Source organism: Zootermopsis nevadensis, unplaced genomic scaffold, assembly GCF_977971745.1.
Source record: "Zootermopsis nevadensis isolate Lab colony 2312 unplaced genomic scaffold, Znev_1.0 Znev_ptg000018l, whole genome shotgun sequence".
Lineage (NCBI taxonomy): Eukaryota > Metazoa > Arthropoda > Insecta > Blattodea > Termopsidae > Zootermopsis > Zootermopsis nevadensis.
In genome coordinates this window covers 1,876,270-1,893,546 of record NW_028259150.1, presented here as the reverse complement: position 1 = coordinate 1,893,546, position 17,277 = coordinate 1,876,270, and the positions used below count along the sequence as shown (strand labels likewise).

The 17,277-nt window shown below is 38.1% G+C and overlaps 1 protein-coding gene across 4 annotated transcripts in view; it reads left to right on the top strand.

Moving 5' to 3' along the window:
- The window catches only part of LOC110827857 (uncharacterized), a 217,794-nt gene that overhangs the window by 114,520 nt on the left and 85,997 nt on the right, over positions 1-17,277 (top strand). For all 4 annotated transcript variants that reach the window (XM_087351044.1, XM_087351045.1, XM_087351046.1 and 1 more), the window contains 2 exons: positions 1,794-1,888; positions 6,208-6,300. In XM_087351044.1, the coding sequence (XP_087207170.1) occupies positions 1,794-1,888; positions 6,208-6,300 (188 nt within the window). The remainder of the gene's footprint in view (positions 1-1,793; positions 1,889-6,207; positions 6,301-17,277) is intronic.

The window sequence follows — 17,277 nt, the reverse complement described above, 5'->3', positions numbered from 1 at the left end:
TCGAAACTTAATTATTTGTATCGTTATGTCCAAAATACGTGTTAAACGAGTAGTGTTGACGGTGAGGACGTCAGGGACTTTTGACAGACCGTAGATGCTATATAACTTCGTCTGAGATGACGAAAATGAGCAGTTATTTTCAACTTGAGTGAACTGAAGTGAAAACGGGGTCAGTCTGTCATAATTCACTACACAAACGTGAGATTTCAAGAACTAACGGGGGCGAATGTGAAGATGAGTTTAAGATGGCTGTCGTATGGGTTGTCTGTCAGAGGTTTGTAAGTGCTTGCTGCCTCAGTGATGCAGGCAGCAAGCATTTCTGAAACGTTGGTCAGTTTCTATTAGAATATACGGCGCAACAACCCAGAAGACAGCCATCAGCATTTGCCTGGAGCATTCTGAGAATAAACCAACACCTGTTATCACCACAGTAAGCTCAATGGAAAGTATTCACAGCACAGGTTTCTGCTTATAGGGGCTCACTGAGCAAGGTAATGGTTCCTGTATTTCAGTTTACCAGTTGTTTTTTCACTACCTGTAATCCGCTATTCCAGTGTCACAGGTGGTTTTTTAAAGATTTTCTATCCCTACTTCCTAGACCATGAGTCTTTCTTCCTCAACATTTCCACCGTGTTCGGTTGGAATGTCTTCTGATCACAGCAGATAAATAACCAGGAAATGGTTTTTGCGCTTAGCGACGTGAATGATGTAGCCCACATGGGGCGCTGTTCCAAGTTCTTATTGTTATTTACCGATTCCCATGAGCTCTTTCCATTCAATTCTAAATGGTTTTTCCTTGCACTTGTTGAAGAAAGACTACGATGCTTTCACGGACAATTCTCGAGTCGTTCGTGTGAGTTTAAGAAGTTTTTACTTAATTCTCCTTGGCATAAAGTGAACGCGTGAAGGCGAATTCGTGACTGAACTTTCGTCCATCGCATTTATCCGCTTTCAAAACTGCTCGACCAAAATTACTAAATTTTATATTTGTAGCTCAGAATCGAAAAATGTCGGGCCAATTTGGTTCATGTGCGTGCTGGTAGAAGTAAAGCAAACCGTATGCGGCTACCAAATTGGCCTCATAAATATAATCAAAAAGTGTGTATCTGTGAAAAATTACCAAAACATGCCATAAATAGCAGCCATCGTTAAAATGTATAATTTATATTTAATAAACCACAATGAACAACATTTCTTGTCTATGCTGTGTGATAGTTATAATGCTATTAAGTTTTTATACTAGAGTAAATAATGAACAGATCAGTGAGATATGTAAAATAAAAATAACTTTTCAGTGGAGCAAATAATGTATCTTTCCACACATTACCTCAAAATTTTGTGATTAGGAGATCAAATTTGTGCTAGAAGTATAGTTAATCTACATATACCAAGTTCTTTTTGTTAATGTTTATCAAAATACCTTTTCATGTACATAAATTTAATTATGCTGTAGTGTGCTGATGGGGAACACGAACAAAATTTTTGTTTTATTGAATCTTGTGGTCGTAGAGGTTTGTAATAGCAGTCAAGCATATGCTGGGAAGATTATCCTTTACCTAGACATACATATATTTCGAAGTTTTGTTTTTTTCACATTCTTCAGGAATAAGAAAAGGTTGTCTGGTTAATGAGGCGTTATACTGAAGTCATTTCTTATCGCTAGATATTGTAGAACACGAGCGAGCTGTTTGTACAAGAAGGGGTTGTGAGCTTAAGTGGGAGAACCCTCATCCGGACCCATGCAGATGTAGCTTCAGTACATTGACAGCTAACAGTGCTAATTACTGTTGCAGGCACATGGGTTCTGATGCTATCCTGTGCAATTGTACTCCTGGATTCACTGGCAGCCGCTGTGAAATTCCACTGCCGGACCCTCGGGATGCATCCGGTGAGTACCCCTGATCGTACAATTTGTTGTCTGTATCCAGAAGGCAAATGTGCTTATTAGGGCTTTGTATGCTGTGTGTGTGCCCTTATAAAATGGAAGTGGATATACTGACTTTAAACTTCGATTCCACAGCCATGTTGAATGCGTGTTTTCACAGTGTTAAGTTGTTGGATGTAGTTCCCACATAGACTTTTTCATTTCCTTCTCTTGACTGTCTGAAAATGTTAGATCAAAGCTCGAGTACTGCTCGATTTTTTGGAATCTATTACGACTAATAATACCATCAAAATGGAACGTATCCAGCAGACGTTTTAAGCTCTTTGCTATAATTGTTTCCTCTCGTGTGGGTATTGCAGCTATGAAAACGCACTACAGCAAGCATGTCAAACTCAAAGGCTAACACGGGCCAAATAAACAAGGTTTAAGTTTATGTGGGCCGCAAAAAAAAAAAGTAGCTTTATTTTGAAAAGTATAGTATAAAATAAGAACAAGAACAACGATAAAATTAATGTTTTCTTCCTGACACTTGGCATCTCTTCTCTGCTACTATCTTTCCTACTTCGAGGGAAATCTTGTTCGCAGTGATTACTTTCAAAACTAACCCAAGGTGAATGTCAGTAATTCTAGATCTGACAGGAGACTTATTTCCTTTCATAATTGTAAATAACTGCTCACACCGATAAGTACTTCCAAACATGGAAATAATTTCATATGCGAGTTTTCGAGTACTTTCAAACCTGGCAGGTAAATATTTCACTGAAATTTGCCTTCAAATGAAGTTATGAAATTTTTATTAAAACGTTTCTTACATACAGTTATATTGGCTGGGCCGCAAAAATATTCGTTGTGGGCCGCGAGTTTGACATGCCTGCTCTACAGTATTTAAAACCCCACACCCTACGCAAGAGAAGGCATTGCAGTGATTGTCTGTTCCTTATGTAAGTTTGCCGTGGTTTGAAATTCTGCCCTTCCCTTCTGTAAGCTGTCGATATCCACATTCCTGCTCGGAATCTGAGAGACTTTTCTGTGTTCAGTTACAGTCGTTCAATTAAAAACTGTCCCTGCTAGATGTACATCAGCTGCTAATGTTGTTTGCGGGGACGTCTGTATATTTAAAATAAAAACCATTTTCCATAATCACATACTACGATAATTGTGCTGCTATCCATGTATCAGACGTTCATTTAATTTATATACGTTTTTCCTCTTTCTGCCCTCCGCTACTCATCTTTGACGTCTGTGTGTTATCGTTCTAATTATGTAAATTCTCTGATCGAGTACCTAATATGTTTTACATCCAATAGGCGTAAATAATCATGTTATATTCATTACGAAGAAATTAAGAGTAAATTATGCAGATAGCTAGATTTAGCTTCCTTGTACTCTGATAGATATTAGCTGACGTTCTCAGAGGAACTTCCTGACTCTGCCGTAAGCCATTTTCAATATACTTGTCGAGAAAACCTGCAGTTTTACGAAGATTAATTTAAATAAATGTTATGCATGTTATCGTACATAATCTTTCGAAAGATTAATTTACGCTAGTTTCATGTAAACATGTAATTTGGTATCTGTCTATAAGATAATGTAGTAGTGACGTTCTTAATCTCTATTGCAGGTAGTAGCTAATATTCTGCACTTGCAAACAATTCCTGCTGTATTATAGCTATTGTTAGAAAACAGAACTTGTAATGTTTCCACCAATAACATTTAGTAAAATTCCCCCTTAGATGTTTATTAGGTTACTATATTTGTAAGTAGTAAGTTAATCAAACTGAACAAATGGCATGTTTTTCATACTAATGGAATTGCTTGCATAGTTCCTCCTTAATTAATATACACGTTACGTCATTTGGATATTTGAGGGGTATTCATTAGAACTCGGAAATACATAACGTTGAAAGCTAAAATTTTCAATGCTTGGTTGTTATATTTCGCTTGCTTTATTTAATACTGTTCAGTTCAAATTAATTACGTCTATGACAATAAATACATGCATATACATACGTGTACAATGTATATTTATCTTCTTTGCAATATTAGTAGCTAGTCTAGAAGCTGGCTGCTAGTATGGAACTTGAGAGTTCGCTATCGTAATCATTGAAAACCGATTCTCAGTCGTTAGAATCCAATCCACATTCTAAAATCGTATTTCTCTGACATTAATTTTTTATTATCCTCTCACCTGCTCTTGGGTTTTCAAATTGGTCTTCATTTCCAGTCTGACGATCAAGATTCCTATGCATTATTCATTTCTCATGGTATACCACATTCTTCACCCATTTCTTCCGTAATAATATGATGATTTGATAACTTTAATTTGATTATGGATTATAAGTGAAAACATTAACAGACTCGCTAATTTTAAAATCTTATCACCTGTCAGCACATATTTGAAGGAAGGAGGACAATCCAAAATTAACCTTTATCGTCCGTGCTGCAGTTCAGCTGGGCGTCTGTTAACCTCAGACTAAGAGCCTGACTGGTAGCACCGTCGTAATGCAGGGAATTAAATTCCCTACACCCGTACCATAAATAATAATACAGATTCTGTAAGAAACATGCCGATTAGCTGTCACAGTTCGAAGCACTGGTTTATACCTGTCACAATATTGCACATTTTCTGGTGAAAGATGAAATAGTTTTGCCAAAAGGGCTTCCGGTTTTGCGATCGGCTGAAGCACTGAAAGTATTCATACACGAATGCAACAAAACGTTTTCAACAATACTCCACTTAATAATTATGTAGTGGTTTGTACCGTTATTTGACACCAGCGTTAAGTTGGATACTGCCCAGTGACTAACATAGCCCTGTACTTCATGTTTCTGAAGGTCGCTTTTTTCAGGTTATTATTATACTGGCATATCGATTTATAATTGTTTATTTTAAGGCTGCTGTCGTCGGTTTGGATCGAATCCAACACCCTTCGAAAGTTGTGTTAGTAACAGCGTAACCAATAGACAATGTAACGATGAAATAACTCCAGAAAATATACCCCATTGTGACGAGGGACTTGGGTCCTTGAGCCCTGCCCCTATATGTCTGACTACATAAACAAAAGTGTAGGGCGAAAAAAATTATGATGCACATTTCCTATTGATGATTCCTTCTGAACGGAATTGCTAAAAATATACGTACTAGCCAATGCACCGTGTTCTAGATTGTATTTTATAAAGACCACTTTCCTCTACTAATCTGAAATATAAAACATCTCATGCATTCACTTGTCTTTGGTTTATTTCATTTCGTGTTAGTGCAGGTATATTTCTGTCATATGCTTAGTAAACGTACTTGACAGAGCCTGGAATTGTTTCACTGTGACGCTATTCCCGTTCGATTGTTCGTGTTCTTGTGAATGTCAGGATTTGTGTCTGGTATTGTCTGGCGGAAATGGCATGATTTATTCGATAGATGTGTTAGATAGTGGAAAGCATGGTTTCTCGTTCCACTGAACCATTTCTTACTGTCTGTGCATTCCTGATTTATCTCAATCGTCGAAACACTTCCAACTGGTAACCACTCATTCTATAATACAAACACACTCAAGTGTTACTTTAGCTGCTCAGCAACTGACAACTGTGCATGATCCTTACCACATACGAATCATTAACCTAACGAAACCTAACGTAAACTAGAAGAATCTAATCAATTCAAATAATCAGCGGCCTAGGACCTGGAAATGACCTTCAAAAGTTTAAGTGCTTTTATTCGACAAGCAGTTGGTGAGATATTGTCGTAACCTTGACATAACGTTGACCTGTGCGTGACCCCAACTTGACATGATTGTGTTGAAACGATACAAACCTAACCACACAATGCAACGTAAGGGACCAAAACATAACCTAACACATCCCACTCAAACCTAACCTAACGCAACCCAACCCAATCTAACCTAACCTAACCTAACTTAACTTAACCTAACCTAACCCAATCCAACCTAAACTAACCGAACCTATCCTCCTCAAGTAGCCCCATCTTTTGGAATGTAATTGCCCTGACTTATGAATGAAGTTTTTCAAACTAACATGATTATCGTCCTCTTTGAGTTCTTTACTTCGTATTAGAACATTACCTAGTTAAACTTACTCATAGATCAGACAACGAGTTTAGTTCAAGTTGTATGCGAAGCTGTACATTTGATCGTTTTATATGATATTTGAGCATTTATTCGCTTGGATGTGACTCTTTACGCAAGAATACTCATTTTGTTTTACAAATTAAAGATATCTTGCGATTCTGAAGTATGGTTTGCGATGTTGTCATAAAATGAAACGCACAGTGTAATTAGCACTACGACTTCCTTGTTTTACTTTTTCAGAATGTGGGGAGGCAGGTTGTGTGTTCCAGTGCCCCTACCAAAGTGGTCGAGATTCTGTGTGCAATTGTCCGAGAGGGCCCAAAGTACCAACAGGTGAGTTCAATAAGCAGTCATTAAAACCAAAACCTACAAATACTCTCGGGCTACAGGCCGCGTCAGGTTTCTGAACGGTGAACAATCTAAATCATCTTCCAACGTTTAGAGAACCATCTCTGTTCTCATCCTCAGGGTTGCAGGGTATTCAGACGTTTCTTTCTTGTTCGCTAGCTGATGGGAATTGGTGGTGGACGGCAGGTAGTAATGAAGTTGCTGGTTGCTTTGTTTCGCGCTGACCAATGGGAACTATTAATAGATATTGTCTGAGAATGTAAGTAACTGATAACAATAATGGGAAATATGAAAGTAGGCCCGTGATGAGTGTTGTTATTCGGTTTGAAAGCTTCTTTCGACCCCATATACATTCCATAATGATGAAGGCTAGATATATAGAAAATAATGTTGACCTTTGTTAAGAGTGTGAAGGATGGTCTCTTGCTTCAAAGAAACAGGTGTTTTAAATTAATGTGTCTAGGAAAATACGTGGACCCAAATAGGATATTGCAGTGAACGTTGTTATATTCGAGCGTAATGTGGTAGCATTTTAAAAATAAAAATAGTGCATATGTTGTCCGTCGTTTGTGGACTTGCTGTTATGCGGAGACGAGCAATGTACTGTCTTTGTTGTAGTCGACGTTGATATCGGGGAGACTTCAGGTTCTCACGGCGAGGAATATGAAGATGGCTGTCTGTTGGGATGTTACTCGTTGTAGCCTGGCATTGACCGAAGAATCAAACGAACCTACTGCCTCCATTATCGCCCTGATGATGGGGCAATATTCTCCTCCGAGACTTCGGTCAGTAGTTGCCAGACTACACAGCACAACGTCATATAAGACAGTCATATTCAGCGTTGCTGTTAGTAGTTTGCATTATACGAGTGTTTAACGAAATGACTTCTTTTTCCTCAGAGTATTTGTAGGTACCGGGTCTACAATTTATGCGGCAGCGATCGTGCTTGCATTGCGTGGTCGGCCGGCGCACTGTTGATGTGGGAGAGAGTATTGCGCGTTCTTCCGGTGGGTGACCGGCGAATCAGTTTCAGTGCCGCTAGTAACAGCGAACTGCGAATATTTCTCGTCACTAATACATGTTATTCCATTAATTGTTCATACCTTAAATCACAAAAGATGTTCAAAGTGATTTCTTTGTGCTTGCAGGCAAGCTTTACATCTCGTTAACATGTTTCGAAATACTCGACGAAGCTCTTCTGGGGTAATTGTCGAATATTTTCTATAAGTTCTTCTGCAGTGTACGGATTTCATCCAATTTCTCTTCCGTCAATACCCTCCGTTTCCTGTTCTTCTTTTTATCCAAAACTGATCCCGTACTACGATTTTTTTTAGTAATCTCTCTATCATGGACCTGCTAGGAACACTTACACCAGGAAAATGACTGCGATATTTACGGCGGCATCTTCCGTAGGTTGAATATTTGGCATATGTTTCGACTAAGAACACACGTTGCTTAATACTATACACCATATTATTAACGTCAATCCGCAACGAGAGACGCAATGAAACTGATTCGCCGGTGTCTCATGGGAAGAACGCGCAATACTCTCTCCCACATCAACAGTGCGCCGGCCGACCACGCAATGCAAGCACGACCGCTGCCGCATAAATTGTAGACCCGGTACTTCTTGAGTAGGCTTTAGAAATACTTTTCCTTTTTCTTTTCTTTGTAAAGCGGGGTCTGTATTAGAAGATGTTGCTGAGTAATTTAAGTTTGTTTCAAAGCATCTTACTCCCTACCGGAAAGAACCAAGAAATGTTTGGTTTGTAGGATCTAATGATCTGCTACTCCAGGTTGTACACTTGAGTTCTCTCTTCAGAGAAATTAAACAAACCTTAGCTCTTGTCAGAGAATATCATCAGTTATTCGCTGATTTGCAGTAGATCTAAATAAGAATAATGGCCTGGGAAATTTCGGTGGTAGCTTCTAACCTTTACTTGTGAGACAAAGTCGTGCTTGAAGTTTGCCTTCTGACCAAAGCATAGCTATTTTATAAAGCATACTGACCCTGTCGCTTGTCCTTGAAATATAGTTTACACTCTTATGTTTTACATTCAGTCATCACCAGTATCCTAACGTTAGTTGATCGAGCATAACTGTTATCAGATCAAAATAGAACTTAAGAGAAAGCAAGATATTATAACAAATATATGAAGCTTAGACTGCAAGCGTGCGCAACAAAAATCTATTTATTATCTGAATAAAGAATATTACTAACATTGTAATAGAGAATAATTATTGAAGTGCTTATAAATGCAATTATTTGAGGTATCATGTATAGTTTTTTTAAAAAAAAAACGTGTAACGGGTAAGCTAATGATATTGTAGGAAGTAAATTACATTATATAATAAGGTTGCGAAATCTGAATCTTAATGATAGGCAAATTAAATTTTATAAGGTAATGAAAGACCGTTATTTGATTGGGGTGTGAAATTGGGAAGGTAATAGAATGTAGGAGAAAGACTGGAGATTGTGCAACGCTTGTTTGTATGAGTAGCATGAGTGATAATTAGTTCTAGAACAAACGAGAAGGCGTAAGACATGAAGAATAATACTGTGGAAACAATTTCACGCAGGAAATTAATAGTACGAATGTGATAGAAGAATGAAAGTTAATTCCATTTGGTCTCTTGAATCTCAGAGCTTCGTGTTTCTCTGTCACTGATCCTGTATCCCACGTAGCAGCTGGTATTTTAATAAAGCTTGTGTCATCAATGTGGGCCGTTGAAGTATCAGGCTGATTGACTTAAATGGGATAAATCAATTGAATTGAAAATCAAAACTTGTATGTCAAGCATTTAAGTATTTTTGCAGAAATGACAAATTACTTTTTATTTGTGAGGCGGTGTAAAGTGAAAGGTCATGTTGTGATTTACAGTAAGTGATCTATGACTTTGTAATTACGAATTCAGAATACTATAGAAAATTAAACTGCTCTCGGAAAGATCAGTAGCTGAACAGTTCACGGATTCGGTCACCATTCTGCTTATTTGCAATTCTAAGTGAAGTATTTTCTCCTATGAGAGCTTGTTCGCCCCCCTCCACCCCACCAAACCCAAACTTACTGCTGTATATAGGGGAGCCTATATAGTTCAGCTTGTCTCCAACACAAATGTATTTATACAGTAAAATTAGATTTCACAACTTTAATTAAAGACACTGTCTTCATTTGAGGAAAATATTGACATGACGTCATTGTATAGCAAAGGAAAAGCGGTAAGACTACTTTCACTATCTTTACGTCCGTTTGGCTTCGGTCACATTCTTTTTTAAATTCAGTTTGTAAAGTTTACGCAATTCCAAAGCTTACGTATACGAAACGTATATTTTTCTTAAAGAAATAACTACACAATACACTATATCTCTTCTATCTTCCCTTTCGCAATTTTTTTTTTACAAAAATTATTCTTCAGAATTTACGGGATAGAAACATGTTATTTTTTTCATCTTGTCTTAACGAGTTGGGAAGTTCATGATATTCTTTCGAGCGTTTCCGCAGTTCTCTTCGTCTTGAAGGTAATACCAACTTCAGTCACAGATCCGTGGGCATGCCGTCTTCTTCTCTTTCATGACGAATTAACCGCTTCAACTAGATTATGAGTCGTAAGATTCTGATGTATTTCAATGTTTTAATCACACTAAAGAAACATGCCTTTAAGTTTATAAAAATACCAAATTGTTTTACTGTTTACTCACATATATTTTACAAATGTAAAATACGTATTATGCACGCTACTTCACAGAGGAAGTCCGCATTAAATTCTACATAATTTATTCTGCGCTTAATTTGTTTGGTAGTTTTTCATATGACGTTCTTGTAAACTTATTCGGAATTAATATTAATAAGTTATAATTTTTAAGACCTTTAGTCCGAAGCAGAAAACATAAAAAGAGGCATTAGTATTTGCTTCCAATTTTTTTTGTGTGCAGAGGAATTATTTGTGTAAGATATATGTTACGCATAATCCCGCGCCGTAGCCGCGCGGTCTGAGGCATCATGCTTCGGACCGGGGATACGGAATGCGCGCTGGTTCGAGTCTCGGGGAAAGAAATTTCTCATGAGATTTTCGACCGGTGTATGGTACCGATGCCAACCCAGCATCTTGAGGAAATTGGGGAGCTACAATGGGTAGCGTAATCCGGTCATAGAAACTAGCAATGGCTGGGGGTTCGTCGTGCTGACCCTATATCTGGTTGGATGATCGTCCACCTCTGCTTAGGCATGTGAACGTGAGGCCAGCAGTCAAGCTAGTCGGCTTTGGCTCTCTGGAGCTGTTACGCCACGGATTTAATTTTAATATGTTACGCATATAAATAGGGGAATATTTCGTAAGTTCAATGTCAAGACAGTGCCGTTTATGAATTAAATGCACGAGTAGGCGCAAATCATCAGTTTATATATGCAGGAAATCACAGTTCAGAAAATAACTTAACGTTCTTTTTACTATATAAAATAATTCATACAAACAAAACTGTTTATACATTAAATAAAACTTTGTTTGTTTGAATGATCTTATACAATACACTGCACGGTTTGCAAGGTTCTAAGTTATTTTTTTACTCTTAGTCGCGACACGTTCAGGGTGACAAGAATCTCAGACGTAAGGGCTGATGATTAAGGGAATAAAATAGTGGTTGGAAGGGTACCTGTATCAAATTCTTTCACACAAAATGCTTCCAGTCCTACTCTGGCACTTTCCTGAGATTAAACTTGGCCCACTGCAGTGAGAAGCAGGTGTTGCCGTCGATGCTATGTTGAGCACTGTCAGAGTGTATTAGTCTAAATGTTATTAATATTGTGGTGAAGTCTTCTCGGACGCTAAGCCTTGTAAGAATGTTATAATCTGACGATTCTGAGGCTGCCTTTGCCTTCATCTTAATGTTAATCGTCAGCTTTCTGATACATGCCGAACGATGTTCGTCACATGGAAATTAGATTGTTATAAATACACGTAGATATGTTGGAAAATATACGCATAGCGTAGTACTTGTGGCGAGTTCGGCAGAATTTGATATCTTGACTCTTCTGAATGGAGCCGTCTGGATGGGTGGGGATCCCCCTGTCTCCATCTCCCTGTCACGTCCACGTTCAAAAACGCGAACGCGCCTTGGGGTAAAGTGACCTTTCAGTTATGTTCCTATTTTATCCAAAATTTGGAATGTTTGGATAAATTTTAGTAAAATTTCCTAATTTAATTTTACATAAAATTTTGTCAGCTGTTACGTAGATTTCTTACATGCGTATAGGCTCATGTATGCAAATTGTAGTTACAAACATACCTACAATCTAATATCGCATTGTAACAAGTAATACTTAAAACTGCAAAGAATTCTAATGGATGTTCATTACATTTAGCATTGCTTTATTGAAATGTGTTTAAGCCGCATGTATGTCAGTCCTGAATTCACGTATAACATTCAGAATGATTTGTAACATAGAGATACATTGCATTTCATCTTCTGCTTAGAACACTTGAATAGGTTATTCCAAGATATCAGGAAATATTAGAATTGAATGGGACACATCAGCTTCCGATGCCAGCCGAATGCTACACGGAAAGATAATCAGGAAAACACAGAAGCTGTAAGACCCTGCCAAGGAGACGAGTCAATTATTTACGAACGACATGACTCTTGTACGAGAACCTAATTCGTTCTGTTTCTGTGCAGGAAAAAACCTGCAGCTATGTTAAAGCTGTATGGCTGTTGGTACAGCGAAATCGCTTTTTGTTCACGAAAGCGGAACAGTGATTAGTTCACAAATTGAGTTTCACCTAGTTGTCAAGTCCTCTGCTTTGGTTGCTTCACTATAGATTCTCCAGTAGTCAGAACTGAATAAATGAATGAGAATTATTTCGTTGATTGTAAACGTAATATCGTGCGTTACAGAGCTGAAATAGGCGGGAGAATAAAGGGGTCTAGAATAAATACCACTTCATTAGACAGAAAATATTAATTTTGTCTTGAGCCATTGTTTCCTGAAGCGAAAAACTTCCCAATTTGAATCCAAAATAGAGTTTTAAGAGTAATTTTAGATAACCCTACTAATACAATGGGATGATGAGGTACACGGATCGTGTGCTGTAGTTTCCTGAACGATTCCATCCCTACTTTTGCAGTCGAATGTTGTATTGATGAAGCCAGAAAGGGATGGGAACTGAAAAGACGAAGAAGTCAAAGTTTTACCCTCTCCTGGTAGCTTCGTGGAACCCTACACACTGGTAACAGTCAGTGTACAATGTCGTAATGAATGCAAACAAGCACTTTGAATGCTGTGTCGCATCTCTCATATTTTGAAACCAAGAAGTGAGGCTTACGTGAGAGAGAATTTCCTCAAGTTCGACTTCTTCTGCTTTACAAGATAAGACCTTTCTGTGATGAAATAACATTATGGAACCGCAGCATAGCAATTCCCATACCCACTGCGGTGAGATGATGGTTTCCGCTCTCACAGACTTCGCGAATATCTTGCTCCTTCCCGTTTCTTAAAAGAAGGAAACAGCTGTAGACAAGCGTCTGAACACATCTCAGCTTTAGAGTTTGTAGTGGTTGACTGGTTCAGTTGTATTACATGGAATAGATGCATTGTATGAGTTTTTTATTTCAGACAAGTCTTAAAAAACTATAGTAATGAAGATTTCTGTCTTCTGGGTTGTTGCGCTGTGTAGTCTGGTAGATGTTTACCAACGTTTCAGAGGTCATACTGCCTCCGTCATCAGGGCGATGAAACGCTGGTAAACATCGACCAGACTATACAGCGCAACAACTCAGAAGACAGAAATCTTCATACTCACCGCCGTGAAAACCTCAAATCATACAAACTGTAGTAATGCTGTTTGAATTGGTGGGGTTGAATCTATAAACGGAATAACTGCATTTTTCGCGTGTCTACAGAACTATAGCAAAAGCAGCGAAAAATACCATAGAAGCCGCCTATTACCGAGCTGCACATATTTACCTGTCTGTTTGTCAATTCATCCGTCCGTTGATTCAAACATGGACATCAGTATGATACGCAGTAATCGACTTTACAAGCTGCCTTTCACGAGTAATTATCAGCATACTGGGTTTGCGGAACAGACACACGGGAACACGTCCAGCGTAATGTAATTAGGATTCTGAAATTTTGACCGGTGATAGGTGGTCGAAAGTATGTAAATACTTTGGCATACATTAGGGAAATGAAAGTTAATATGGCGATCGCACAAATTATTTTGTTGTAATTTCGATACGTAATAAATCATTATAACTTGGCATGTGAAATTTATAGGCTGACGTTTTACATACTGTTAACAATACAAAAAACAGTAAGGAGCTCTGAAATACCCCATGTAACAGTGATTTCACAACAATGGTCAGGAAGATGATTTCCCTAAGACACAACAATAAATATGTTACAAATTTGTCACCCTAAAACAAATTAACCAAGCAGTAGCAATTTTATATCCAAAACAATTATTTTTAATTTTACGTTCACAAGTTTTTGTTTATTGGCTGGTCAAGAATTGACCCCAGTTTGGAACCCTAGTGCTCGTTTCCGTTATCAAAAGATCCCGAAATTGGAATCTGTCCTGACGCTGCTGAATCCAGTACGCACTCTTACATTGTTTTTAAAGATCTCTTTTAATAATAATGTATTCTCCAATATACTTCTAGGTCTCCTGATGGTATATTCACATCAGGATTGACGAGTTATATGTTACATGGATCTCTCGTCTTTCGTTTGCCGTTATTTGTAATTTTTATTGAATTTCTAACAAGCGATGATACCTCCTGAATAGATAAAGATTGCTACAGAAACCACACTGAAGATGGTAACTAACTACAATGCTTGCCGAATCGTTGGTAGTTATGAACATACGACGCGACTCATTCCCGAAAGCTGAAGTTGCACATTGAAATTCAGCCGCGAAGACCGAACGAAGTCTCAGTTATTACTTTTTAACGACTGAGTATCAGCTGCAGAAGTTATTTAGTGTCAAATGTGATGAGGATTCTGTTTTTGTATGTTGAACTAGACAGAGTGGTTTGGAAACTCAGTGGCAGAAGTGACTATTTCTTAGAGAGACGCAACCAGAACACATAGCTATACCGCGTTGTAATTCCTGCACAGTCGCTCGTCATGAACTTGAATGAGAGATCTCTGTACTCCATAGCGTCTGGTAAACCTCCTCCCCCATTTCGGTTCCCTGTCACATTTCTGTCTCTTATTATGGCTAGAAAATGCAGTCAGCGTAGTAAAAAATACTATGTGAAGCCAGGGTTTGCCCGGGTATGAAGTCCGCGATAACAACATACACTTTTGTTATGTGCAGAGTTCAGTCTCCTTTTCTTCGGTTTCTGCTTACCTTTGCGGAGGTTTTGTGTGGTTTTATTTCTCGTTTTATCAGCTGATATTGAGTTAACTCCTTGAAATAGACTACTATTCATTTCTTTCCAATACTTATCAATTCACTGTGAAAGTCATTGGCTGCTAAGGGTAGCGTCAGAAATATCTTACTGTTCTGGGGGGCCATCACACGTGTGGCGGAAATCATAATCACCTGCTTTCATTTCATGTTAAGATATATTTTTCGTTTCTGTTATCTTCCCACAAGAAAACAGATGTTAAATTCACTGAAACACTTTTTCATTTCATTTCCATTTCGGTTCCCTGTCACATTTCTGTCTCTTATTATGGCTAGAAAATGCAGTCAGCGTAGTAAAAAATACTATGTGAAGCCAGGGTTTGCCCGGGTATGAAGTCCGCGATAACAACATACACTTTTGTTATGTGCAGAGTTCAGTCTCCTTTTCTTCGGTTTCTGCTTACCTTTGCGGAGGTTTTGTGTGGTTTTATTTCTCGTTTTATCAGCTGATATTGAGTTAACTCCTTGAAATAGACTACTATTCATTTCTTTCCAATACTTATCAATTCACTGTGAAAGTCATTGGCTGCTAAGGGTAGCGTCAGAAATATCTTACTGTTCTGGGGGGCCATCACACGTGTGGCGGAAATCATAATCACCTGCTTTCATTTCATGTTAAGATATATTTTTCGTTTCTGTTATCTTCCCACAAGAAAACAGATGTTAAATTCACTGAAACACTTTTTCATTTCATTTCCATTTCGGTTCCCTGTCACATTTCTGTCTCTTATTATGGCTAGAAAATGCAGTCAGCGTAGTAAAAAATACTATGTGAAGCCAGGGTTTGCCCGGGTATGAAGTCCGCGATAACAACATACACTTTTGTTATGTGCAGAGTTCAGTCTCCTTTTCTTCGGTTTCTGCTTACCTTTGCGGAGGTTTTGTGTGGTTTTATTTCTCGTTTTATCAGCTGATATTGAGTTAACTCCTTGAAATAGACTACTATTCATTTCTTTCCAATACTTATCAATTCACTGTGAAAGTCATTGGCTGCTAAGGGTAGCGTCAGAAATATCTTACTGTTCTGGGGGGCCATCACACGTGTGGCGGAAATCATAATCACCTGCTTTCATTTCATGTTAAGATATATTTTTCGTTTCTGTTATCTTCCCACAAGAAAACAGATGTTAAATTCACTGAAACACTTTTTCAGTTTATTTAATTGAAACATAAACAGCAGTAAATAAGTAGATATTTGTCGTAAATCTGAAACTTATAATTTGTTAAAATTAGGTAACGGGCCAAAAATCGTTTATATACGTAATTAGAAAACTAAGTTGGGCCGCATAAAACATCGAAGAGGGCCTCATGTGGCCCGCGAGCCGCGAGTTTGTTATACCTGGTGTACGTAGTGTTTTCTCGGTTCAATGGGTGGTACATAACTCTACAGTTGATAAGACTACTTTAAACATCATAGGAATAGACGAGTGACTGTATAAACAGATTACAACCGTATTAACTAAGGAAATTTAAGAATCTTAAAATGGTGTCCGTCTCGATCGCACTGAAGGCGTCTTTATTATACAACGTTGAACTACTGCACGGCGTAAAAATTGTTCTTTATCACTTGATTAATTTAAAAATATATTTTGTTTTTACGGAATAAAATATATGTATCTATGGCATTAAGTTTTGAAATGGCAATAAAAAGATGGCGGAAAGTTAATGTTTGTATTTATTAAAACCTAACATAACATTTCTGCAATGAATGGACTATTCCTTAATCGCAAATAGATACAAGTGTTATTGTAATTCAATATTATTTGTTTTATTGCAAACAAATGCAGTATTAGCTGAAACCACTGAATTGTTTTTGTATACGCCTGATCAAAGGATAAGTAATAGCCTACAGATGATGTACTTTGGACTTGCAGACAAGCCTCCATTTTGCGGCTCTGTTAGGTAATAACAGTTTTATTAATAAAGACGCTAGCTGATTTCCTCGGGGACAGATCCTACTTAGAGTAGTATCAGCAGGCGGGCTTTCCTCGTTCCAACCTCTTCTCGTGCTGCAAAGTCGTGTAAGATTGAAAGTTTTCATCTTACCGTGCCTGCGCATTGATATTAGTGACGCGCAGTGGCGGGCGAAACAAGACCCTAGTGGCAGCGGAAGGAAGTAGTTCACGTACGAGCGGAGTACGTTCACCATCCGTATGCGTTATTTTGTTCTGGCATACATCACTGGTCTCGATGTAGGTTTATTGAAGATGAAAGTAAATCTACTGTTGAAAAGTTTATTCCACTATACATCACTCTGTTTTTCTTGGCTTCTGAGGCTTAACGGAGTTTCTTTGTCTTTCAGGAGAGTGAAGGGCTGGAAATTTGAAGTGGGTTTCAAACTTTACTTTCTTCCTGTTCGTGGGCGTATTCGTACCTTATTATTATTGTCTTTATTTACCATTTGACATGGTGTTTACTTCTATGTACCTGAGACAAACCTTGCCCCTGAGGTTCATAGTGCAGCAACTATTTCTGAAATATGTTTTGTTTATTATTGTTGTTGTTGCTGCTGCGAATGTGTGTGGATTTACTACCACTGACGACCCTATT